This window comes from Monodelphis domestica, chromosome 3, assembly GCF_027887165.1.
Source record: "Monodelphis domestica isolate mMonDom1 chromosome 3, mMonDom1.pri, whole genome shotgun sequence".
NCBI classification, from domain to species: Eukaryota; Metazoa; Chordata; class Mammalia; order Didelphimorphia; family Didelphidae; genus Monodelphis; species Monodelphis domestica.
In genome coordinates, this window is record NC_077229.1 from 225991120 (window position 1) to 226014700 (window position 23581).

Here is a 23581-nt window from a genome sequence, read left to right on the forward strand (position 1 = left end):
TTTCTTTGAAGTTTTGCAGTAGTTACTTGGATCTCACCTTTTCACAGCTTTCATTTATTTATTTATTTATTTTTGGCCTGTTAATTGGCAATTCTGGAAGCTGATGGTTCTTTCTCCTCTGCTGCTGGCTTGTAGGGCTCAATACCATGAGCTATTTTGCCTTGGGGCTAGGTGTTCACCAGGGTGCAGGATTAAAAGGGCTAAATGCTATGGATTTCCAGGCTTCACTGTGGGGTGGTCCTAGGTCTGGGGTCCCAGAATCCCAAAGTTGGTCTATGCCCAGTCATGAAACCTGGTGCAGTAGGTATATGTGTGTGTGTGTGTGTGTGTGTGGTTGGCCAGCTCTCCCTTTGTGTTCAGTTTTGATTCCTGTTCCTCCCTCTATGAAAATCAACTCTCTGCCTACCTTTCAAGTTGTGTTAAGTATGAGAGCCCCTTCATTCCATCTTGTTGTTCATTTCTGACTCCTGTTGTTTTGAGGCACTTTTCAAAGAATGGATTAGAAGAATTGTCAGTGGTCTCCACTTTCACTGTTACTAAGTTGACATCTTCCTATCCCTCTAATGGTAATGTGAATTATGTGGGCTGTATAAAGGAAGACAAAATTCTCCAGAAGGGATTCTTGATGAAAAGAGAGAAAAATGTTTTTTTTTTGAGGGATAATGGTGGTGTATAGGGAATTAAAAGCTGTCCTCTAGCCAATGTATTCTTGGCTAAAGTATTCACAGGGTAGATAAGGATCCTTTTTTGGCTAAACAAAATGAACTAGATTATAACATTTTTACACTTTCGAGACTTGAATTAGACATTGATGCTTCCTAGGTTTCCCTAGGTAGAGGTGTGAGCCAAAGATATCTTGTGAGAAATAATCTAAACTCAACTTGGGTCCACTGTGTCTGGGTCAAAGCTGAAATGTGAGTTACATACCACTATGGTTTCAACCAGCTGCAAAAATGTGTTATGAAATAACCCTAGTAGAACTAGGTCAAGGTATATCCATTTAATTTGATGGGTTAAAAGTGCTAGGTAAGAATGGGGAAAGAAAAGGCATAGCAGGCAAATAGATTTTAAAGTGTGGGAGGATTTATTTAGATTTTAATTTCATTAGAGCTTGATTTAAAACATTTAAAAATACTGATCCTAAAAATTAGTTCTTGGATATTAAATTTGAATGGAGGGGCCTGAATTCCAAGAGGAGTAGTCTTGGATTAGGGCCAAGGTTTACAACAAAGCGTGCTTTTTGAAGCGGACCTTGAAATAACTATACTGAAATTATCTATCTATCTATCTATCTATCTATCTATCTATCTATCTATCTATCTATCTATCTATCTAAAATAAGTTTATTTTAAGATATGGGAAGGAAGGGAATTGGGATGATCTATCTAAAACCAAAATCAAGTTGTTAATATACCTTATCTAATACTTCTCTACCTACAAATCAACCTCCTACAACTAATTAAATTAAACCACTTTAGTTAATAAATAACAGTTGGAAGGAATTGAAGGTAACAGGAACAGGGTTCAAAGGAAGGTCTCACTGACAATTGTCCTCTGGAGTCTTGAGTAGCTCTGTTGGAAATCACTCTCAGCACCAACAGGATTCACAGAGATAGGTTGAATCACAAGGAAAGCCACAAGAGAGAGAATATTTGGCTCTCTATGTCCACCTCATAAGAATCAGACAGAAACTTCTACTGCTTAACTGTCTCTCTCAGAAGAAGAAGAAACTGCCTGTCCCTTCTCCAGAGTTCTGGAATCTTGCCCTTGCTTCTGTCCTGCAGGATTTCCTGCTCCTGCTTTGTAGCATTGTTCTTGCTCCTGCCAATTTCCCTTTAATAACCTAAGCCCTGGGAGACTCCATCTCCCAGGATTCTCTATTGCAACTTCCTCTAACATATCCCACTTCCTTTGTGGGAGGTGTCAGAGAGAGAATAGAAGAGGAGAGAAGCATGGGTTTTGGTACCTTTTTTTCCTAATCTAAGTGGAGAGCTTTGATACTTGCCAAGATGCCAGAGATACAATTTTTCCTGGCTTTCCTAAACTTCCTAATTGTAAATAAACCTACTTAACTTTCCCTGGAGTCTAGCCTGATTTAATCTCCTCCCTAGTCTATATACAAAGAACCCTGGTCAATTTCCCTACCATGTAGGGGGAAACCCCGGCTACCTTCCTTCTCTTTCTTTCCCTATCTTTCCTTTTCTCTACTTTCATTACTGGAGACCCAGATGGGACTTGAACCCGTAGGCCTGCCTGCCTGCCTGCCTGTCTGCTTGTTGCCCTGCCTTACTGCCTACTGGTAAGCTTTAAACTCCCTGCCCCAATCCCAGCCCAGTGGAGGGTCCCTTTCCACTGCTGGGAAGCTTCAACCCACAGAGGTAGCTCCTAGCCGGGCTAAGACCCAGCAGGGGTCCAGAGAAACCCTGATCCCTCTCTTTTCCACCTACCCCAGCCTGCTTCCTAAACTCCCTTCCTGCCCCTAACCCTAACTGCCTGGCGTTAATCTCTCCCTCTGGGGTGAATTTGCATTTAACAAGACAGACTCAAGCCCAAACCAAATTTACCTTTGTAGCAAGATCTTCCATTTTGGTTTCTGGTATTCTGAAGTGCCTTTACCTCACCCCCTACCCATAATTCCTCTACAACTCCCACTCCCCATCAGTATTTCCCCACCCATTACAGTTTCACCTTTCTACCATCAGAGAGCAGCAACAATAAACAATTGCAAAAAAACCCTTTTTTTGCCAATAAAACCCAATAAAATAATATAAAACAAAACACTCCCAACCCTTACTTTACCCCTAATAATAATAAAGAATTATAAATATAAAAATGTACAATGAATGAATAAAAATGCACTGAAAATTATTTTCTTTTTCCTTTTTCTTCAATCTAACCTTATGATTATGATGCTAAGCAGCATGATTGCTACTCCACAGGAAATCCTTCTGGCTGAAACCTTTAAAGTTTCAGAATACCTCCCTTTTCTTATGCTGCTAGGAAATTTTATTTTTCTGATTCTAAACATTAACATACAACAGGCTACCCTATAGAAAAAGAGAGCTAAAATGCAAGGCGATGTGCAAATTCAATTGGACAATTTCAAGCAATTCTTGCATAGTCCAATGGAAAAGGAGGATTCCATCCCCAAAATAGCTGATTTATTTAAGCCTATTCCTGAACTACTGAGAGAAGAAAATCCCATTTGTCCCAAAATGCAGATGGCAGCCCCCTCTCCTAGGTCTTAGGTGGAGAACCTTCTCTTTTGTATCTTGCAACTCCTGGGTATCCCTCACTCCCTTGCTCCTTCTCCCAACTCCCTATCCTCTTCTGTCCCTTCTCCCAGACAACAACTCTCCCCAGCCCCTTCTCTTGGCCAATGACCCTCCCCAGCCTCAAGGCAACCTCGTCCTCCTACAAACTGGTTCCTACCCATATTGCCTTGGTATCCACACAGACAACTACTAAGAAACCATGACCACTGACTAATTCCTATGAATTACATTTCCCCTTAAGGGATGTCCCCACAATAGCACACAATGGGGATGTGTTAACATTAAAACACCAAAACACCTTTCACATTCCAAGACATAAAGGAATTAAAATAAGATACTCTTAGCTAAGAAGAAGAACCTATAGCAGTAGTGAAAAAGATCGTCGACATTTTTTTCAATATGGTTTCTGGTACTCTGAAGTGCCTTAACCCCACCTTCTTATAAAGATGTTGAAATTTTTCTCCAGGACTTTCTAATGGAACATGAGAGGAATAAGATCATTTCTCATGTTAATAAAGTCCAGGGGTTCAATGCAGCACACTGACCATCTCAGGATCCTTAATGGGAACAGGATGTTAAATATTCCCAAAGAATATTTGCAATTATATTGTGCTAGGGATGACATTCTCAAAGAAATGCAAGAATGCTGCAAAAGGCCAGGTACATGGACCAAATGTGAATGCCTTAAACAATTCGATGATGAGACACCTTCCAATTTCATGGACAGGCTCAATTAGCTGGGAGGTAGGCTAGTATGTAGTATGAAGTTAATACATGCCTGTTGACTGATTAACTGATTGAAGGAGGTAATAGTCTCATAGTATTCTATCTTGACCACATCACATAGGAAATAGTGTTCCATTCTGAACAAATCTCCTATCTCCCTTTACCCTCACTCTTTAAGCAGCTGACCTTGACTCAAACATGTCAAGAAAGATCTTAAGCTTTATAGTCAAATCTTTTAATCTTAAAATCCCTTGATTTTAAGGTCCTATTCTCTACTCCATTTCTCCAGTATTATAAGGGGGGGAGGGCTTCATGATGAGCTCAAATATTTACCATATATGGAATCTTTTTATCTTTGAATAATTTTATTATCATATTGAGTTGTTATAAAACATTAAAAGTATAAATTATCTTTGGCTGTATTATCATTTTTATTACATTGGTATAGACTAACCATGAGCACTCAATATTCCTCCAGCTCAATAAAACAAGTTTTTATTATTTTAAGAAGCATTTTGTAATTGAATCTTTACATGTATTTTGTGTGCTTTTGCAGTTTGATCCCTAGATACTTCATGTATTTAATTTAATTTAATTAATTGTAACTGTGTACAATGTTCTCCTGGTTGTGCTCACTTCACTCTGTATCAGTTCATGGAGGTCTTTCCATTTCTTATAGAAATCCATTAATTCATCATTCCTTATAGCACAGTAGTATTTGATCAACATCATATACCACAATTTGTTCAGCCATTCTCTAATCAATGGACATTCCTTCATTTTCTATTTTTTTTGCCACCACAAAAAGAACAACTGTAAATATTTTTTTATAAATAATTTTTATCATTATCTCTTTGGAGTACAAACCTAGTAGTGATATAGCTGAATCAAAGGGCATGGATTCTTTTAAAGTCCTTTGGGCATAATTCCAAATTGCCTTGCAGAATGGTTGGATCAATTCACAATCCATCAGCAATGTATTAGTGTCCCAATTTTGCCATATCCCCTCCAACATGCTATTTTCCTTTAATGTCATATTGGCCAATCTGTAGGTGTGGGATGGTACCTCAAGGTTATTTTGATTTGTATTTAGCTAATTAGGAGGCATTGAGAACACTTTTTCATGTGGTTATTGATAGTTTTGATTTCTTTGTCTGAAAATTGTCTATTCATATTCCTAGACCATTTGTAAATTGAGAAATGGGTTTATTTTTTTTTTAAATTTGACTTAGTTCCTTATATATTTGGGAAATGACCTCTGTCAGAAAATTTTGTTACAAAAATTTTCTCTTAGTTTGTTGCTTCTTTTCTAATTTTGTTTGCACTGGTTTTGGTTGTACAAAATCTTTTAAATTTATTATTATCAAAATTATTCATTTTACAGTTTATAAATGTTCTCTATCTTTTATTTGGTCTTGAATTCCTTCCTTTCCCACATATCTGACAGGTATACTATTTCATGGAATTCATTTCTGATTTCACTATTTATATTTGTTATTTACCCATTTTGAATTTTTTTCTTATTATAGGGTGTGAGACGTTGATCTAAACCTAATTTTCCCCATACTGTTTTCCAATTTTCTCAGCAGTTTTTGTCAAATAGTGAGCCCTTCTCCAAAAAAGGTGGGATCTTTGGGTTTATCAAACACTAGCTTGCTGAGGTCATTTACTTTTTGTCTATTCCATTCCACTAGTCTTCTATCTCTTAGCCAGTGGCATATTGTTTTGATGATTAACTCTTTATAGTATAGTTTAAGAGCTGGTATTGCTAAGCCCCCATCCTTCACATTTTCCCCCCAATATTTCTGATAATATTAAGGTTCTTTCTATGTCTGATTTTTGCATTTCTGTTATAAATATTACTTGATCCTGATGAATGATTTCTTGGATGAATTTATGCACTCTGATAGCACTTTATTTAAAAATTTTGAATCAATGTTCACTAATGGTATTGGTCTATTGTTTTCTTTTGTTGTTTCATCATTCCCTTTTAGGTAGTAAGAATACACTTGTCTCATAAAATAAAATGGCAGAGTGTTTTCTTTCTCAATTTTAGATTACATATTGATTATTGATTGTATAGTATTGGTACGAATTGCTTTTTTAACATTTTAATGGAATTCAGTTAAGCTCCAGGATCAGTTTTTTTCTGCCTCACAACTAATTCAATTTCCTTTTTTGAGATTGGATTGTTTAAGATATCTATTTGGATTCCTATTAGTTTGTACTTTTATGCTTTTTAAGGTATTCTATTTCTTTGGAATTCTGAGGTTCAGTAGTATAGTTAAAGAGCCAATCAAAAGGCCTCCTGAGGAACTTCTACCAATGGAGACAGAGGAAGAGAAACTCAAAGTAGAGTCCATAAAAAAGATCAAGGAGGAGCCCAAAGAAGAGATGTCAGAAGAAGAAAAGGCTGTCCAGAAAGCAAAGACAGAAGTGACTATACTCATTCCTGGTACTCCATGTTGTGTTGTTTGGACTGATAACGAGTGAGTTTTCTTTTAAAACCTCATAGTTTGTCTCTCTATGTGGGACAGACCTGATATTCTGATTGGAAGAGCTGATGTTTATAAAATTATTCAGGGATCTCCTCACAAGAAAGGAATGGAAGAAGGCAAGAACTAAGCTCCAATCATGCTGTCCATCCAAAAGTGGCAGTTTTCTATGAGTTCAATTAAAGAAGGGCAAGAATCAATAGAAGAAACAAATGAAGATGAACCAATTAAAGCTAAAAAGAGGACGAAATATGATAATAAAGACATTTATTTAGAGAAAGAGGCTGCCATGGAAGCTGAAATTAAAGCTGCCTGAGAAAGGGCCAGTGTCCTTCTGAAGGCCCAAATGAAGCAATTCAAGGATATGCTTCGAGAGAGAGGGGTTTCTGCCTTTTCAACATAGGAAAAGGAACGGCACAAGATAGTTTTTGATCCATGTTATTTACTTCTTAATACGAAAGAGAGGAAACAGGTTTTTGAACAATATGTGAAGACTTGAGCAGAAGAAGAATGAAAGGAAAAGAAAAACAAAATTACGCAAAGGAAGATTTCAAGAAATGATGGAAGAAGCAAAGTTTAAATAAAAAAATGATAGGTTCTGATTATTATTTTTTCTTCCAGATTTGTTGCAATTTCATTGTTAGCTATATTGTTGATTTGATATTCTGTCTTCTTCTTTATTGGCTAAAGGTTAAACAAATTTATGAATCTTTTCAAAGAGTCAGTTTTCAGTTTTATATATTTCTATGGTTTTTCTTTGTGGTTTTTAATTTACCTATTTCTTCAATAATTTTAATATATTCATCTTTATACTTATTATAGGTTCAATTATTACTTTGCTTTCTAATTTTTAAAATGAATATTCAGTTCATTAATCTTTTCTTTTTCTATTTTGCAAATAGAATTACTCCCCTCCTTCTTTCCCTTTTCCCCTTGGGGCTTCCTTAGCAACATTCCAGAAAGCTTAGTTTATCATGATCAATTTTCTTTATGTAATCATTATTTCTATGATTTATTCTCTGGTCCTCTCATTTTTAAGTCTCCATTTGGATCTATTTATCTTTTGAGGTGATTATAATTTTTATGATATTATGGATCACAGGAAGTCTTATTCTTCTTTTAAAGTACTTACTTTACTATTTCTGCTGTTTTTATACTTATTAGCAGTATCTCTGGGCCTTAAAACATGGTCAGTTTTTGGTAAAGGTTCCACGTAGTGCTGAGAAATATATATTCACTTAAATAGTGGAAGACATCATAGTTCTATATTCCTTTTATGACTAGTTTCTCTAGTACTCTGCTATTCTTTAATTTTTAAAAATCTTTCTGTTAGACTTCTCCAAAACTGAAATCAAAATCTTCTATCACTACTCTGTTTCTTTCTGTCTTGTAATCTGGTTAATGCTTCCTTTGTGAATTAGATATTTAGAGCATATAAGTTTAATAATGATGTTAGTTTTTTTATGGTTCCTTTCAGAATTTGTGTAGTTTTCTTGTTTATCTCTTTTCAGGTTTTGAATATTTATCTTTGCTTTGTCTGACAGCATGATTATAATTCCTATTTTTTGAGATTCATTTCACTCAAGGGCAAAAAAATTTTTCAGTCTCTTATTTTTTTTCTATGTATGTCTTTTTTTTTTTTAGAGGGGAGGGTTGTTTCTCATAAACAATAGAATATGGGATTTTGTCAGGGCTATTTGGAACCAACTCATAATGACTCATAGGAGTCTCTTGTTAAATTTCCTGTGTAAGCATTTACACCTTAGATTGGTAAATGTTACAAATCAGAGCTTGACTTATTGTTTGGTTGACAGACTAGACTTAAAGTGATAGGAAAAATGTAAACAAAGATTAACTTTAAATGTATCTTGTAAACCCCACCTCAGTGAGCTGTTTATTAAAAATCTACCACCACACTCCTGGGTTTTGTTTTCATATTCAATTTGTCCTTTTTATTTTATTAGATTAACATTCCCATTTAAAAGTTATAAGTAAATTTTGTATTTCCTCCATTTTTCTCTAACATTGTGTTTCCCCCTCCCCAATTAAGATTTTTCTCCCCTTATTCCACAGCAACACAGTTCTACTCTCTTCGATTATTTCAGCACATTTTCTTCAAGGCATCTTTACACTTTAGCTCCCTTCTTTTCAGACTCAGCCTCTCCTGCAGTTCTATTTGTTGCCCTTTCCTTTCTCTAGCTTTTTTATCTAGTCATTTTGTTTTTTGTCTCTTAGTCAAGTAAATTCTCCTTATTTTTCATCTTCAACTTATTTTGTTCATTAGCAATTTAAATTTTTTGTGCCTTAAAAAAAGGATCTCTTTCCCTCATTCCCTTCATTTTTATCTTTTCTTACTAGTCTAAATTTCTTTTGGGGGTGGTTCAACAGATTTACCCATTTCAGTTCCTCCCTTGGCCTCCTCACTCATTTTCCTACAGGCTCCCTTTTCCCTGAGGGACCACAGGAAGTATTTCTCATTCATTGTTAGTGACTGACCTGATATGTGCATATCACAAATTCTCCTTTATCTTCTTCCTCTTTCTGCTTTTAGGCACCTCCTCATTCTTTAATTCATTCTTAAAAAAAAACAAACAAAACCCACTACTTCACATGAAGAGGGATAGTGTCATTCTGGCTTGTTTCTCTACCATCATATCTATTTGATTTCTGATTTCCTCTTGGAATCCTTGAGTACATTTAGAAAATAATCTCCTAATGGTCTTTCTGTTGTTATTTTTCAATGTTGTTCTTGGTTGCTGTATCTTTTTTCATTTTTGTAAGGGAATAATCTTATAAAACCAAACTCCCAAAATATAAACCCAAATAAACAATTGAAAAATTGTATGCTTTGATCTGCATTCTGACTCCAACACTTCTTTCTCTGGAAATGGGCAGCATTCTTTGTCATAAGTCCCTCAGAATTTTCTTGGATCGCTGTACTGCTAATAATAGCTAAGTCTATCACATTTAATTATTCCACAATATTGCTATTAACTGTATACAACATTCTCTTGGCTCAGCTTATTTCACTCTGCTTCAGTTCATGTAAGTCTTTCTAGCTCTTTCTGAAATCACCCTGTTCATCATTCCTTTTAGCACAGCAGTATTTCATCACCATCATATTACCACACTTTGCTCAGCCATTCCTCAATTGATGGGATCTCTTCAATTTCAAATTATTTGCTACCACACAAAGAGCAGCTATAAATATTTTTGTACAAGCAAGTCCTTTCCCCCTTTTAAAATCTCTTTGGGATACAGACCTAGTAGTGGTATAACTGGATCAAAGCGTATGCACAGTTTTATAGCTTTTTGAATATAGCTCCAAATTGTCCTCCAGAATGGTTGGATTTGTTGACACCTCCACCAGCAATTTGGTTGCTGTATATTTGACTTTCTTGCATCTCTGTTGTCTGGGGTATATAAAAGGCAAATAATATCTTCAGGCACATTTTTTCTTTCTTAGAATCCTTCAAATGCCACACCTCTTTTAACTAAATGCTCCTCCTTTTTTTTTTTCATTAGTGGTTAGGCTTAGGATTGTAGAGCAAGTCACCATATATTGCATCTCAGGTCCTTTGCTCTCTGGAAAATATTTTATTTGTTCATATGGTTTCTGGAAGGGGCAGAAGAGTCTCGTGTTATTCAAATGATCTTTTCTTTATATGTGAAGGTCTTTTTCTGGTCCCTTGCAGAACTTGTTCTTGAAATTGTTAAATTGAACCATGAGGTATGCTATGCTGGAGTTGCTTGTGAGTAGTAGATTCTTCTAACTGGGGCTTTGTTTTCTTGTATTATTCTCTGCACTAGGGTGTTCAGGCATTTTGATTAGCCATGTTCTGGGGAATTTCGAACCCTAAAACTAATTATCATACTAACATACTACTTGCTTATATCAAATGCTTGCTGACTGATTTATGAAGCACATTAAAAAGCAGGAGAATATTCACAGGAAGTCACCCAGGAAGAAGGGCCCTGAGTTTGTTTATATGAGGTTAAAGCAGACAGGAATGTTTAGCCTAGAGAAAAGAAGGCACAAGGGAAAACATGAGAGTAGTCTTCAACTATCTATAAGGTTGTCATAGGGAAGAGGGAGTAAGTTTGTTCTCTTTGGTCCCCAGAGTCAGTGGGTCCAGTGACAAGCATGTCAAGCACCTACTATGTGCAAGGTACCTACCGTGTGAAGTAGAACCAGTCACAATGGGCAGAAGTTACAAGCAAAGATGTGGACCCAGAGGAAGAAATGATTACTAGCAATTACAAGTTTCCATAAGTAAAACTGGCTGCCTGGGGAAGTGGAGGTTTCCTCATTGAAAGAGATTTTAAAGCAAAGGCTGGATGACTGATAATTTGTGATAACATAGAAGCAATTACTATGAAGTCTCAAGTTGGACTATATGACTTCTAATGTTCTTTCCAAACTTTCTTTCCAAACTCTATAATTCTGACATATAAGAAGTCTTGGTACTTAAAAGTATTGCAGTCAAAAGGGAAAAGCTAAGAAATATTACTTTGAAACCATCATCAATACTAATATTGGTTCCGAGGGCAGGAAGGGCTAGGCAATAAGGGTTAAGTCACTTGGCCAAGGTCACACAGCTAGAAGTGTCTGAGGCTAGATTTGTACCTAGGACTTTCTGATTCCAGACCTGGGCTCTATGCACTAAGCCACCTAACTTCCCTAAGGAATATTATTAATAACTGGCATGGATGCTTATGCATGCTAATTAGTGGCATATGAGTAATTAATATTTCCTAAAACAATGACATGCCATGATTGGGCTTGCTTAATAGGTTATGATATAATATAGTAAGTCATTTAGAATATTTGTTTTGTTTTAGAGGCATTATAATATAGTGGAAAGAAAGCTAAATTTGGAGTCAAAGTTCCTTAGTTCAAATTTTGTCTTTGCCACTTAGGGTTTGTATGAATTTGGTTGAGTCAACCTTTCTGGATCTCAGTTTTGTCATGCTTTTTTCAAATTATGTAACAAAGACTATTTTGAATCTCAACTTTAGCATTCTTGAAAGTCAGAACATTATTTTTTTTAAAGTTGGAGTCAGAAAAAGAAAAACAGGAATGAAACTTAGACTGGCATTTAGAATAGTCTAGTCTTAATTTAAAAGAACTTTCATGATGTCATATCTTTTTCACAATGTAGCTGAAAGGAAATGTATGTTTCCCATGACAAGTCTTTAGCTTATTTAATTTACATGATATACTTAAAGAGATTTCACTTAACAAATGGATTCATTAGAAAGACTGTAGATATGCAATGTGATTTTCAATGACACAAAAGAATCTGTAGTGAAAAACTAAGTTTTTGTTCAATGATATCAGATTCAAATGTCAGTTTTAATCTTTTAACTCTTCACATTTAAATTTTTGACCTTTAAAAGATGCCTTACCTAAAAAATTAAATTTCTGCTCTTTAAAGTAGTGGGATGAAATCAGACAAATCCAGTCTTATAATTTCTTTTCAAGTATACCCTATTTAGTAATACAATTTTTTCAAAAGTTTTCCAGATACCTAGAGGACTATGATGTAGACTCAGTAAAAGTTAAAAACAATGCATATATTGGCATCTATTTTGTCATCTGTTATGTCTCATCCAATTTTAAAGAATTATCCCAAATCTTGATTTTCTTTGTTTCTTTGTTGAGATATCTTATCACCTCAACCCAATCATGAGTGAACAATACTCCAACTAGCAGAGCAGAGAGCTTTGCTAAGGGTCATGCAGCTGTAAGACCTGTCTTTCTTTAACTTACTATTGATGACAATGTCTTCTTTGGCCCCACCCCTTTGGCTCTTCCCCTTTTCATTATGCCACAGGACCCTTTTTAAAAATCTCAGCTCCGTCACGGTTCCTGACACAAATTATGGCTTCCCCATGAAAACAGAAAATCTAATGAGAAAATTTAACAGTGCACTGGCAAGGAGAACAAATGTACAGGTGTCATCTTGAAGTTCACTCAAGCAAAATATTAGTTTTTCACATTAGTATTATTCATTCGGAACATTAACCATTCTGAAAACATATGAGGAATTAATCAGAAACAACACTATATTTTCCCCAAAAAAACAAAGTTCTCCCATAAAAGATATTACTAAGTACTGTAAATACTGGATTTAACTTACCCTACCATTAGGAATCCCTGGTACAAAGGAACAGATGCAAAATAGAAGACTGAAGAAAACACAGCCTTAAAGAGAGAACACAATAAATAATAAAAAAAACCCAAAACAACGAATGAGTTTTTAGTAATTCACATTTTCATTATTCTTCATGCAGGCTTCTCAAAGTGCCTTATTATTAAAATCTAATTAAAATCCAATAAAATAAAACGGAACAATCAAATACTCTATAGTAACACTTATAATCTTTTTTAAATGCCATAGGCCTCTGTGGGTATGACAAAAACAAAAAAGGCTTAAATACCTGCATAGTGGAAATAATAAGGCCCCTGTGCATTACAAATTGACCAAGTGCTGCTGATCTTTTGTAGCTGTTTCGGCCATGTACCATTAGCAATCTGCCAATGTGTTTAAATTGTGTGATGGAAAAATCTGCTGCCAGAGAAGCTTGTTTTCCCTCCTTAAATGAAAACAAAAGAAAAGTCATTTAAAAATGCCATATGATTTGGAAATACTACATTTTGAAAAACACTTTTACAACTCACATAGGTAAATTTCAGTAATTTTTAGTATATTTTTAATACACATATGTTTATATAAATACTTCATATATACGGTTAAAGATAGATAGTAGCTTATAATTCAAGTAGTCCATTTCTCTCATTTAACAGATGATGATTTTTAATATGTTTCTTGAATACATATGTGTGTGTCCACTGGTGCCTTATGAATAGTTTGGACAGATATACACAGAAATGATGTTTGGAGAGTCCAATAGCATTAAATGTTCATATTAAAAGGAAGGTCTCTTGCGTATCTCTTTAAGAGTTTAGTTACAGCATTCTTTGAACATTACAGATTTCTAGTAATCTAAGGAAACACATAGGGTTACATAAAATTACTTTCCCAAAGTTCTAAATTGTCACTTTTTGCAGATGTGGGAAAAGGAAACAAAGAATGGAACTTATGCCAGCAAAGAAAGAGATGTAACACCAGGCATTAAAAAAAACCTAACTACTAAAACATTAGGTTTTTTTCAAAAGAAAGAAAACTACTGAATCAGGTTGTTAAATCAAGCTTTTTAAAGACACCAAAGAGGAGATATGAACATATGAAAATACCTTTCCTTCGATTCCAATTCCACAGTCGGCTGCTTGGATCATGCTAACATCATTTCCACCATCACCTAAGAAGAAATAAAAACTATATTAGCTACTCATTACTATTCTCTCCTCTCCAACTATACTCAGTACTGCAAATGATTAATTTCCAGAAACAGATGAACAATTAGATTGAAATTGGAAGGCTGAACCCCATTTTGATCATGGCTCTTAAAGGTACCTCTTTGTCTGGGCAACTTATGAAGTGTTGAGGGATAACACCAAAAAAGTTTTTAGGTGGGACTTTATGAATTTTATTACAAATGGTACTTACTATTGCCATCTCCTGACCAATTATTGGTTTTGATTTTGTTCAAATAAAGCTGTAAGCACTTACCTATTGCACATGTACGTTTGCCTGTGTGTTGTTGCAATAATTTAACAATATGTGCTTTCTGTGTAGGTGAGCAGCGACAGCAGACCACTGCAGGGCATTGACATGCCAGCTCTACAAGTTCATGCTCATAGTATTTTAAGCAAACCTTGAAAAGAAAAATTTTTTTTATTATATTTTGTTTTTTTCTAGAATGATTTTAATAACATAAAGATCTGTTTAAGTTGATATAACAAAGCAATGGAACATTATTTTCCTTTTTCAGATGTGAGGCTTAATTAACTGCCTTTTTTGGAACTATCTTATAAAGTGACTGGATAAAGTATAGATATTTTAATTAAGATGAATTACAGAGTGAAGATGATATAGTTGTATACTTACTCATGCTCCCAAAATACTTACCAAACCATATCCTATGACATATAAACCTAGTGAGCCTAAATATAATTTTTAAAAATTCATGTATAAGGAAAGTTGAGCTTGGATAGATTAGGTCTTCAAGATTTAGTTGGAGACATAAAAGTACATAGAACCAGAAAAACTAAAACAATAACAACCTCCCACTCCTAAAATTCCAAATAAATACAAATATCTACTGCTGTGAATGAATAGAATTTTAATGGTTCAGGGGCAGCTAGGTGGCTCAGTAGACTGAGAGCCAGGAGGTCCTGATTTCAAAGCTGACCTCAAATCTGACCTCAGACACTTCCTAGCTATGTGACCCTGGACAAGTCATTTAATCCCCATTGCCTAGCCCATACCACATTTCTGCCTTGGAACCAAAACATAGTATTGATTCTAAGACCTGGAAGGCAAGGGTTAAAAAAAAAAGTAAATGGTGGGGGGAATCTGGATGCTTACTTTCTCCTACCCCTAACTTCAGCTGATGTAGGATATACTAAAGGATATTTCCACAATGTGTTAACAAAATATTACCATCTTGCCATCTCTTTATAAAGCCACAGCTATGTGATACAGTGGATAGAGTTCTGGGTATAGAATCAGAAAGACTCACCTTTGTGAGTTCAAATGTGCTCTCAGACACACTCTAGCTGTGTGACTCTGGGCAAGTCCCTTAACCCTGTTTGCTTTAGCTTCTTCATTAGTCAAATGAGTTGAAGGAAATGGTAAACCTCTCCAAAAAGTTTGCCAAGAAAATTCCAAATGGGTTTCCAAAAGTTGGGCATGACTAAATATCAGCAACACCTCCTCCTTATGAAGAGTGGACAATTTTCTCTGACTGAGATACAAAGGGTAAGGTCATTGTTTGGGATGATAACTGATAGTACACACCTGGAAGCATTAAAGAGCTCAACCTGACTGACTGAGAGAGAGAAAGAGAGAGAGAGAGAGCACCCAGGGAAGAGAGAACTGGATTTCAGATAGAAGCATATTCTGAGGCTCAGCTTTGGAACCTTCCCAACAGAGATGGCACCAAAAAGGAAAGCTTTATGAGAACTCCATGAGGAGAAAAAAAGACATCAAGGTCCTGCAGTTCAAGTAGTGAGTGACTTTGTTGCATATATTTGCTGAACGAGTCTTGCTGCCACTATACTTGAAGTTTGTGTTTACTTCTTCCACTGACAAGTGAATATTTGTTGAAGAGTGTTTCTCATGTTTATGGGTGGGGAATGTTCTGTAGTTGTTAATTTTACTATGCCATGTTAGTAAACATGGGAAGATAGTAGAAAATAGAGGTGAAAATAGAATATCTAAATAAGCCTAGTGCAGAAAAAGAAATTGAACAGGCCACAAATAAACTTCCTGAGAAAAAAAGCATCAGGACCAGATAGAGTTACAATTTGGAATTCTACCAAACACTTAAAGATAAACTAATTCTAATATTAAATAAGTGATTGAGAACAATTGGTAAAAAAAAAAGCATCTTGCCAAATTCCTTTTATTAAACAAATATGGTGCTGATACCTAAATCAGGAAGAGCAAAAACAGAAAGGAAATTTTAGGCCAATTTCATTAATGCATATTGATGCAAAAATCCAAAATAAAGTTAGTCAGGAGATTACAAGACTATATCACAAAAATTATACATGATGATAAAATAGGATTTATACCATGTATGCAGGGATGGTTTAATGTAAGGAAAAATATCCACATAATTGATTATGTAAACAACAAAATTAATAGAAATCATATGATTATATTAATACATACAAAAAAGCTTCAGACAAAATATGATGCTATTCATCCTATTTCAAAAAACCTGAAAACATAGGTATAAATGGATTTTTCCTTAGACTGATAAGGTATATACCTAAAACAATCAGCAAATATAACTAAAAGAGGGATAAGTTAGAAGCCTTCCCAATAAGATCAAAAGTAAAACAAGGATGCTCATTATAACCAATATTACTTTATACTATACTAGAAATGCTAGTAATAGCAATAAGGGAAGAAAAAGAAATGGAAGGAATCAGAATAGGCAAGGAGGTAATAAAACTATCCCTTTCCCCAGACACTATGATAGTATATATAGAAAATCCTAGAGATTCAACTGAAAAATTAGTTGAAAATATTAGTAATTTTAGCAAAGTAGAAGGATAGATGAACCCACATGAAATAAACAGTATTTCTATATTCCACTAACAAAGTCCTATAAGAGATAGTAAGAGTGTGAAAATAGGATTAACTCTCCTCTTGCCTATTTTTAGCTAATCAAATCAAAAACTTAAAGTCCCCTACTAACCATTAAGTAGGAGAGTTCACAAGTCACTTACTAGAGTAAGCTCACACCTCCAAAGGCCACTGTCCCCTCTCCTTCCCCCCAGCAGTATTAGGCAAATTGAAAGACTGATATTAGTTTCTGTGAAGAAGGGGTATTGACAAGAAGTGACAGGAAGTGAAGTGGAAAAGAGGAGCATAAAAGAAAAGACCAGTGTGGTCTAGGGATCATTCCTTCCTGGTGTTTAGAGTGAGTGGCTGAAATTGCTGCCTTGGCTTGGAGGAGACTTTTTCCCTGGATCCTGCGTTAGCTTGCTGGATGTGTGGCTGAGATTCCTGCCTTGGCTTTGGAGAGGGCTGCACTGGTAGAACTCTGGCTAAAGACATCACCAGGACTTCTGGTTGAGGATTACTGGGAAATCCATGTGGAGACAATGCACTTGGGGAAGCCTCTGCTGGGTCTGAGTCGGACTTCACAAGAGAAAGGCTGGTAGGCTTGTTAGGAATCTGTCTCTTTATCTACATTTATACTTTCACTATTTCCATCTCTTTGTAAATAAAAGTTGGTAAAAGTCATTTTGACTTAAGGTATAATATTTTAAAATCGGTGACCACAATATTACTTTATGACTCATATTTAGCACAAAACTTATATTTAAACTCTTATGAGAGATAAGCCATTTAAAAATACCTAGGAGTATACTTGCCAAAACAAACCTAGGAATTACAACAACATAATAACAAAACACATTTTATACAAATAAAGTCAGGTTTAAATAATTGGAGAAATATTAATTGTTCATGGATGGGCAGAGCCAATAGAATTAAAATGAAAATCCTATCTAAAGCAATCTACTTATTCAAAGACATTCCAATTGAACTAAGAAAAACATTTTATTAAGCTAGAAAAATAACAACAAAATTCATTTGGAAGAAGAGAAGGTCAAGAATATCAAATGAATTAATTTTAAAAATGCAAAGTTAAGTGGTTTAGCAGTACCAGATTTTAAACTGTATTAGAAAGTAGTAATTATCAGAACTATCTGGTACAGGCTAAGAAATAAAAAAGTAAATCAGTGGAACAGAACAGATATACAACAAACAGTAGTAAAAGATTATATAGTAACCTTGTGTTTGACAAATGTTAAGATTAAGCTTTTGGGATAAGAATTCACTATTTCGTGATTAAATTGATCAGGAAAAAAGGAAAAGAACCTATATGTTCTAAAATATTTATAGACACTCTCTTTGTGATGGCAAGGAACTAGAAATTGAGAGGATGTCTATCAATTTGGAAATGGCTAAACAACTTGTGGCATATGATTGAGAGGGGATATTACTGTGCCATAGAAATGAGGAGCAAGCTAATTAAAAAAAATAACAATGGAAATTTTGAAGAGTAAAACAAGTAGAAGTTAGAAACACTGAATACAGCAACAGAAATAGTTTAAAGAATGACTTGTATATGGGGACAGCTGAGTGGCTCAGTGGATTGAGATCCAGGCTCAGAGACAGGAGGTCCTGGGTTCAAATCTAACCTCAGACACTTTCTAGCTGTGTGACCCTGGGCAAGTCACTTGACCCCCATTGCCTAACCCTTACTACTCTTCTGCCTTAGAACCAATATGCAGTATTGATTCTAAGATGGAAGGTAAGGGTTTAAAAAAAAAAAAGAATGGCTTGTATATGTTCAGCTCGAGAGAAAGAACTAATAAACAGAAACAAGAAAAACATAATTTTTTGTATGTACATATATCTTTTTTTGGTCAAATGACTCCTTCTGTAATGTGGGGAGGAGAGGGGGATATCTGGAAATTTTAATTTGACAAGTAAATTAATTATTTTTTTAAAAAAGTTAGTTGTGGCTTCTAATGAGAATGCACATTAGAAGCACATTGATTGGGGGCATCTGACCTCTAATTTGAGGGGCAGATACTCTTAGGGTATGAGGTAATTACTATCCTCTAGGAAACTGTCTCATCCCATATTGGTAATGTAGACCAAAGGAAGTGCTGCTAAAATTTTACTTATTAATGAAACCTGCAGCTTATTAAATTGATATAAATATAATAATATATACATGAACAATAAAAGGAACACATTCAGGCTTATAAGTTTGTGAATAATCTATTGTAAGGATGTAGTTTGTAAGAAGATGTAACAAGTAATGAAGAGTGGACTGCCCTACCTAACAAAAAGGTTATACATACATTAAGTGTTGGCTAATATGACCAAGACTGAAAACAAGAGTATATCTCAAGATATATTGTGGGGAGGCTGGAAGCGTATTGGGTAAAAGAAGGCAGTTGTAAAGCTGTAGAAATTATCCCATTGGGGAGAGAAAAGGGGAGGAAGGAGGGGAGAGAGAGGATGAGAGAGATAGAGAATGTGTTTATATTAAGGAATGATATAACTTTTATTTTAACTGTAGTACTTAGATGCATTAAAATCCCCATCTTCTTAGTTCTTATGGATAGTTGGATAGCCAGAGCTCCATTGGGGAAATGTATCCATTTTAGTTAAATTAAAAATCAGTGTCCAGAGACAGTATAGTTAAGTAAAAAAAGGTTTATTACTTGTTCAGCTACCAGACTGAAATCTATGTCAATGCATGGGATAGATCATATAATGTGTCTATGAAAATACTGCTTGAGTGTAGATTATTTTGGCTATCTGCTTGGCCTAGCAACCGGTCTCCAAAGATGAGATTCTCTTTTGATTAAGAATATTATTTCAAGGGTTGTGGGGAGAGTAGAGGTCAGGGTGTTTTGTTATCCTCATATATTGAGAAAAAAACTCTGAATAGTGATCTGACAGCTGATATATGTTAGCAAAGGGCACACAGACAAATATAACTTGAAATAAATTAGGTTAGATTTTAAAAAATAGGCTCCAGGTTAACTAACTGGAAGTAAAATTTAAAATATCCTAGTGTGCTACTCTATAGTTATTTAGATACTCATTGTATTTAGATACATGCTACTAAAAGGAATAGGAACTGTGATTTCATGGGTATAGGAAACTCCTGCTAGTTCAGGTCAGCACTTTTGCAAGGTTGGTGTTTGATTGAGTGGATCAATACTATCAATTTCCTTCACTTAAAGTAACTTACCAGATGTACCCCAGTACTTTTTTACATCTCAAATGAATCAACTACAAGTGTCAATATGGCCTGAATATCTTCATTTGATCAAGACATTTCAATTATAGGAAATCTGTTAGGACTGGTGGGGAGGCCACTGGATCAGAGCTTGTGTAAAACCAAGAATCAAGGAGCTGAGTATCAAGCACTTTAGTGGTATCAGTGGCAAGTCCCTCACCCCACTGGGAGGGGGAAGAGAACAGAGAGCCTTTACTTCAGCCCTGGTCTCCATCTCTTCCCTAATCCCCTGCACTGTGAGGAGGGGAGACTGAAATTTAGAAGGCCTGAGGGTTTTAGGCCTTTCCTCAGATCTGGGGAGGTCTAAGTGTCTAGGTAATGGCTTCAGGAGTGGAGGATGGAGGGCACAGGTTGGGCACAAGGAGGAAAACAGATTTGAGGCTTGAGAAGAACCCAAGCAGAGAAGTGATGTCATACCTAGGAGGAACTTAGTGACTATCCCATGGAGAAGGCATCTCCTGCAGGCAGGTGCTGTGGGTTACTGGGTTACCTCCTCTGCTGTGTATACTCAGGTTGAGCCCAATTTCCTCTGGACTTGGCATGGATTCATGGGAGACTATGTCATAGCCTTTGGGGAACTATTTCATTTGGACTCTACCATCAAAAACCATATCCATCTAAAGGCAAAATAAGTCTAGCTAAACAACTGATGATATTGATAAAAATCAAGGTAAGACATGTCCGGATGGGGTGAATTGGCTATAGCACTTGAAAATCACCTCTGAGGGATACTCCAAGAACCCAGAGAGGAAATGTGGCAGCTGCCCTTGTGACCCACTTCAGAACCTATGCTGCAACTTCTCTGCAACTTTGAGACTTACGAGTATTACTGAGAATACTGATAAGTTGAGATACATGTCAGAGGTGGAATTTGAAGTCATCTTTTTGATTTAGAGGCCAGCTCTTCATCTACTATACCAGGCTGCTTTTCTTTGAGATTATTAAGTTTTGAAAACTAAATACTTAAGCTACTGGATTTATTTGAATCCCAAAATTCTCAGTAAAAAAAGGAGGTTATTACATTAATTTAGTTCTGCCTTACCTCTAAAGAGTCTCCAGCTATGACTAAGGCACAGTCATGCTTTCTTCTAAAGGCATTCAACTCCAAGTGAGCCTCTCCCCGATTAGTTACCTTAATTTGAGAAAATGATTTATAAAAAAAGATTTAATCTAAAATAATGGCATAGTCAATTTGTTTATGTTACAACTGTAACAAAATACTTAAAATATTAAGTTATTCAAAAGGACAATGAATGATATAGATATTAAAAGTGAAATTATAGAATAGTTCTCATAGAAACTTATGTATTTAAACTTACAGACTTGTTTAGTGTTTTTCCTATACTAGAAATTCCAAAGTTTCATAAAATTGAGATGAAATGACTGAGAATTGTATTAAACACTCTTCATGTGCTGTTCTCTAGTATTTGCCACGGTATTACCTTAAGACAGATAGGGAAAGTAGAAAGGAATAAAACTTACATAGTACCTGGCTGGATTAAGTGTTATAAAATTATTATCTCATTTGATTCTCACAACAATTTTAGGAGGAAGATGCTATTCTACCCATTTATAGGCAAGGAAATGGAGGAAAATAAAGGTCAAATGATTTACCTTGGTTCAGACAGCTAGTCATTTTCTGAGGTCATATTTGAAGTTAGTTCTTCCTGACTCCAAGTTCAGTATTCTATCTATTGTGCTATCTACCTGCCTCTAATAGGGGCCAGGTCTATGACTCTCTATTACTTTGCAGGTTGAAATGATGGAGAGTTGCCTAAAGCATTGAAGGTTTAAGTGACTTGCCCATGGTTATACACATGATATGTAACAGATGTGAGACTTGAACCTAGGATATCTTGGCTCTGAGGCCAGCACTCTCTATAATATGCTTTTAAAGATATGACCACAATAAAGATTATTCGACTCATGCAGTACTTTCTCCAGTGAAGTTCTATTAGTTATTTTATGGAAATGATGTCAGAATTCATGAAGTGTCACTTGATCTATAGAATGGATCAAGAGTGACATCATTTCCATTAAACTATTTCTTCATTTCAACCTTGGGCTTGGCTTCGTTTAAAAAATTCAGATAGAAAGATATAGTACTGTCTATATTTGATTTAGTAATTCAAAATAGAATTGAATATCTAGGTTATAATCTTGAATTTTATTAAATCTTTTACGTAAAACAACATTGTAGAATATTTCAGTTAACCAGTATTATAAATTATAAATTAGTTTCATTTTTTTCTTTTAGGTCAGAATAAACACTATGTATGAGTGACACAAGAATAAATTGTGAATTTCTAGCAAAATTTTAAACTTCATGTATTCCAAAGTAATAATTCTAGTTCATATATATCACCATAATTCTGAAAATATCAATGGGGAAAAAAGATGAAATCAAAACAGATAGATCTGGAAAACAATTTGTGGTGCTATAACACTGAAAAGTCAACAAAAATTGATCTCAAGTTTTATCAGAAGCATTAATAATTTAATTGCAAATAGTAGTCTTCAGGGCCTAATTTGCTATTCTGATGCTTCACAACAAACTACATTTACATGTAAATTATATTCAAATAATTATTTCTGTAGGTGCAAGTGGTTCATTTAGAACAGACACAGACATATAATGTCTGTTCACCCACCATCAATCAAGACCCAAGAAATCTTTATTTTTTGTTTGAATTAAATTTAGTCATAACTAATAATACAGTATACACATAAATTCAATTTGCCTCTACTAATTTTGTTTAAGAGACAATTAAGAAAAATACTTTAATTTGAAAATGGTAGATTAAAAGTGTTCCTATTTTGTATTTGGGCCACTGTTGAAAAAGCAGCTTTTGTAGTATCATTGAAAATACTCAATTATCAAAAAATCTACCTTGAATCAATATAGATTCTTCTAAAGATTTTTATAAATTAAATAGTAAAAATGGTAGTTAATGGATATTCTCCTCCAATTAGAAAATTAATGATCAATAAATTACTACTTATGTATTCTTACAGAACAACATGGTATAATTTCACTTGAGATAAAAGATCTAATTCAAATTATTTTGAAATATACTTACAGGCCTGAAAATATGAATATCTTGGGTTCTAGATACCAAATGAGAGCTTTTGGCAATGCAGGTTGCTGTTTCCAATTTGTCTCCTGTTAGCATCCATATCTAGAAAACAATTTAAACTTGATGAAATTAAAGAATTTTAAACCAGTTTCATTATTTGCCAGCCTAGTTTAAAATGGAAGACAAAGGAAGGGGAATGTTTTTGCCATACTAATGAAAAGATGGAAGAAGGTGAGTAATTAGGTTTAAAACAAACAATAGCTTACATGTTTACAAAGTGCTTTATATATATTTGATTTCTTCACAATGGATTCTAATGTGAGAAGGCACATTTTTTTCCTTAGAGGTTAAAAAAAAATACCTACCTAAATACATGACCATTCAAACAAAACATTGTAATCACAGACTCAAAGAATTTTAAAGCTGGAATTTCACAGAGATTAAACCATTTTTACAAAAGAGGAAACTGATGCCCCAGTAATTAAGCAACCTGCCTACAAAGTCACCTTTCTGGTGAATCAATAACGACTAGCTA

General features: G+C 34.9%; 1 protein-coding gene across 5 annotated transcripts in view; it reads right to left on the minus strand.

Moving 5' to 3' along the window:
* The window catches only part of ATP9B (ATPase phospholipid transporting 9B (putative)), a 558010-nt gene that overhangs the window by 31725 nt on the left and 502704 nt on the right, over positions 1-23581 (minus strand). For all 5 annotated transcript variants that reach the window (XM_056823547.1, XM_056823546.1, XM_056823545.1 and 2 more), the window contains 6 exons: positions 23050-23148; positions 21012-21101; positions 14134-14278; positions 13758-13822; positions 12941-13096; positions 12640-12704 (listed from right to left, as the gene is read on the minus strand). In XM_056823547.1, the coding sequence (XP_056679525.1) occupies positions 12640-12704; positions 12941-13096; positions 13758-13822; positions 14134-14278; positions 21012-21101; positions 23050-23148 (620 nt within the window). The remainder of the gene's footprint in view (positions 1-12639; positions 12705-12940; positions 13097-13757; positions 13823-14133; positions 14279-21011; positions 21102-23049; positions 23149-23581) is intronic.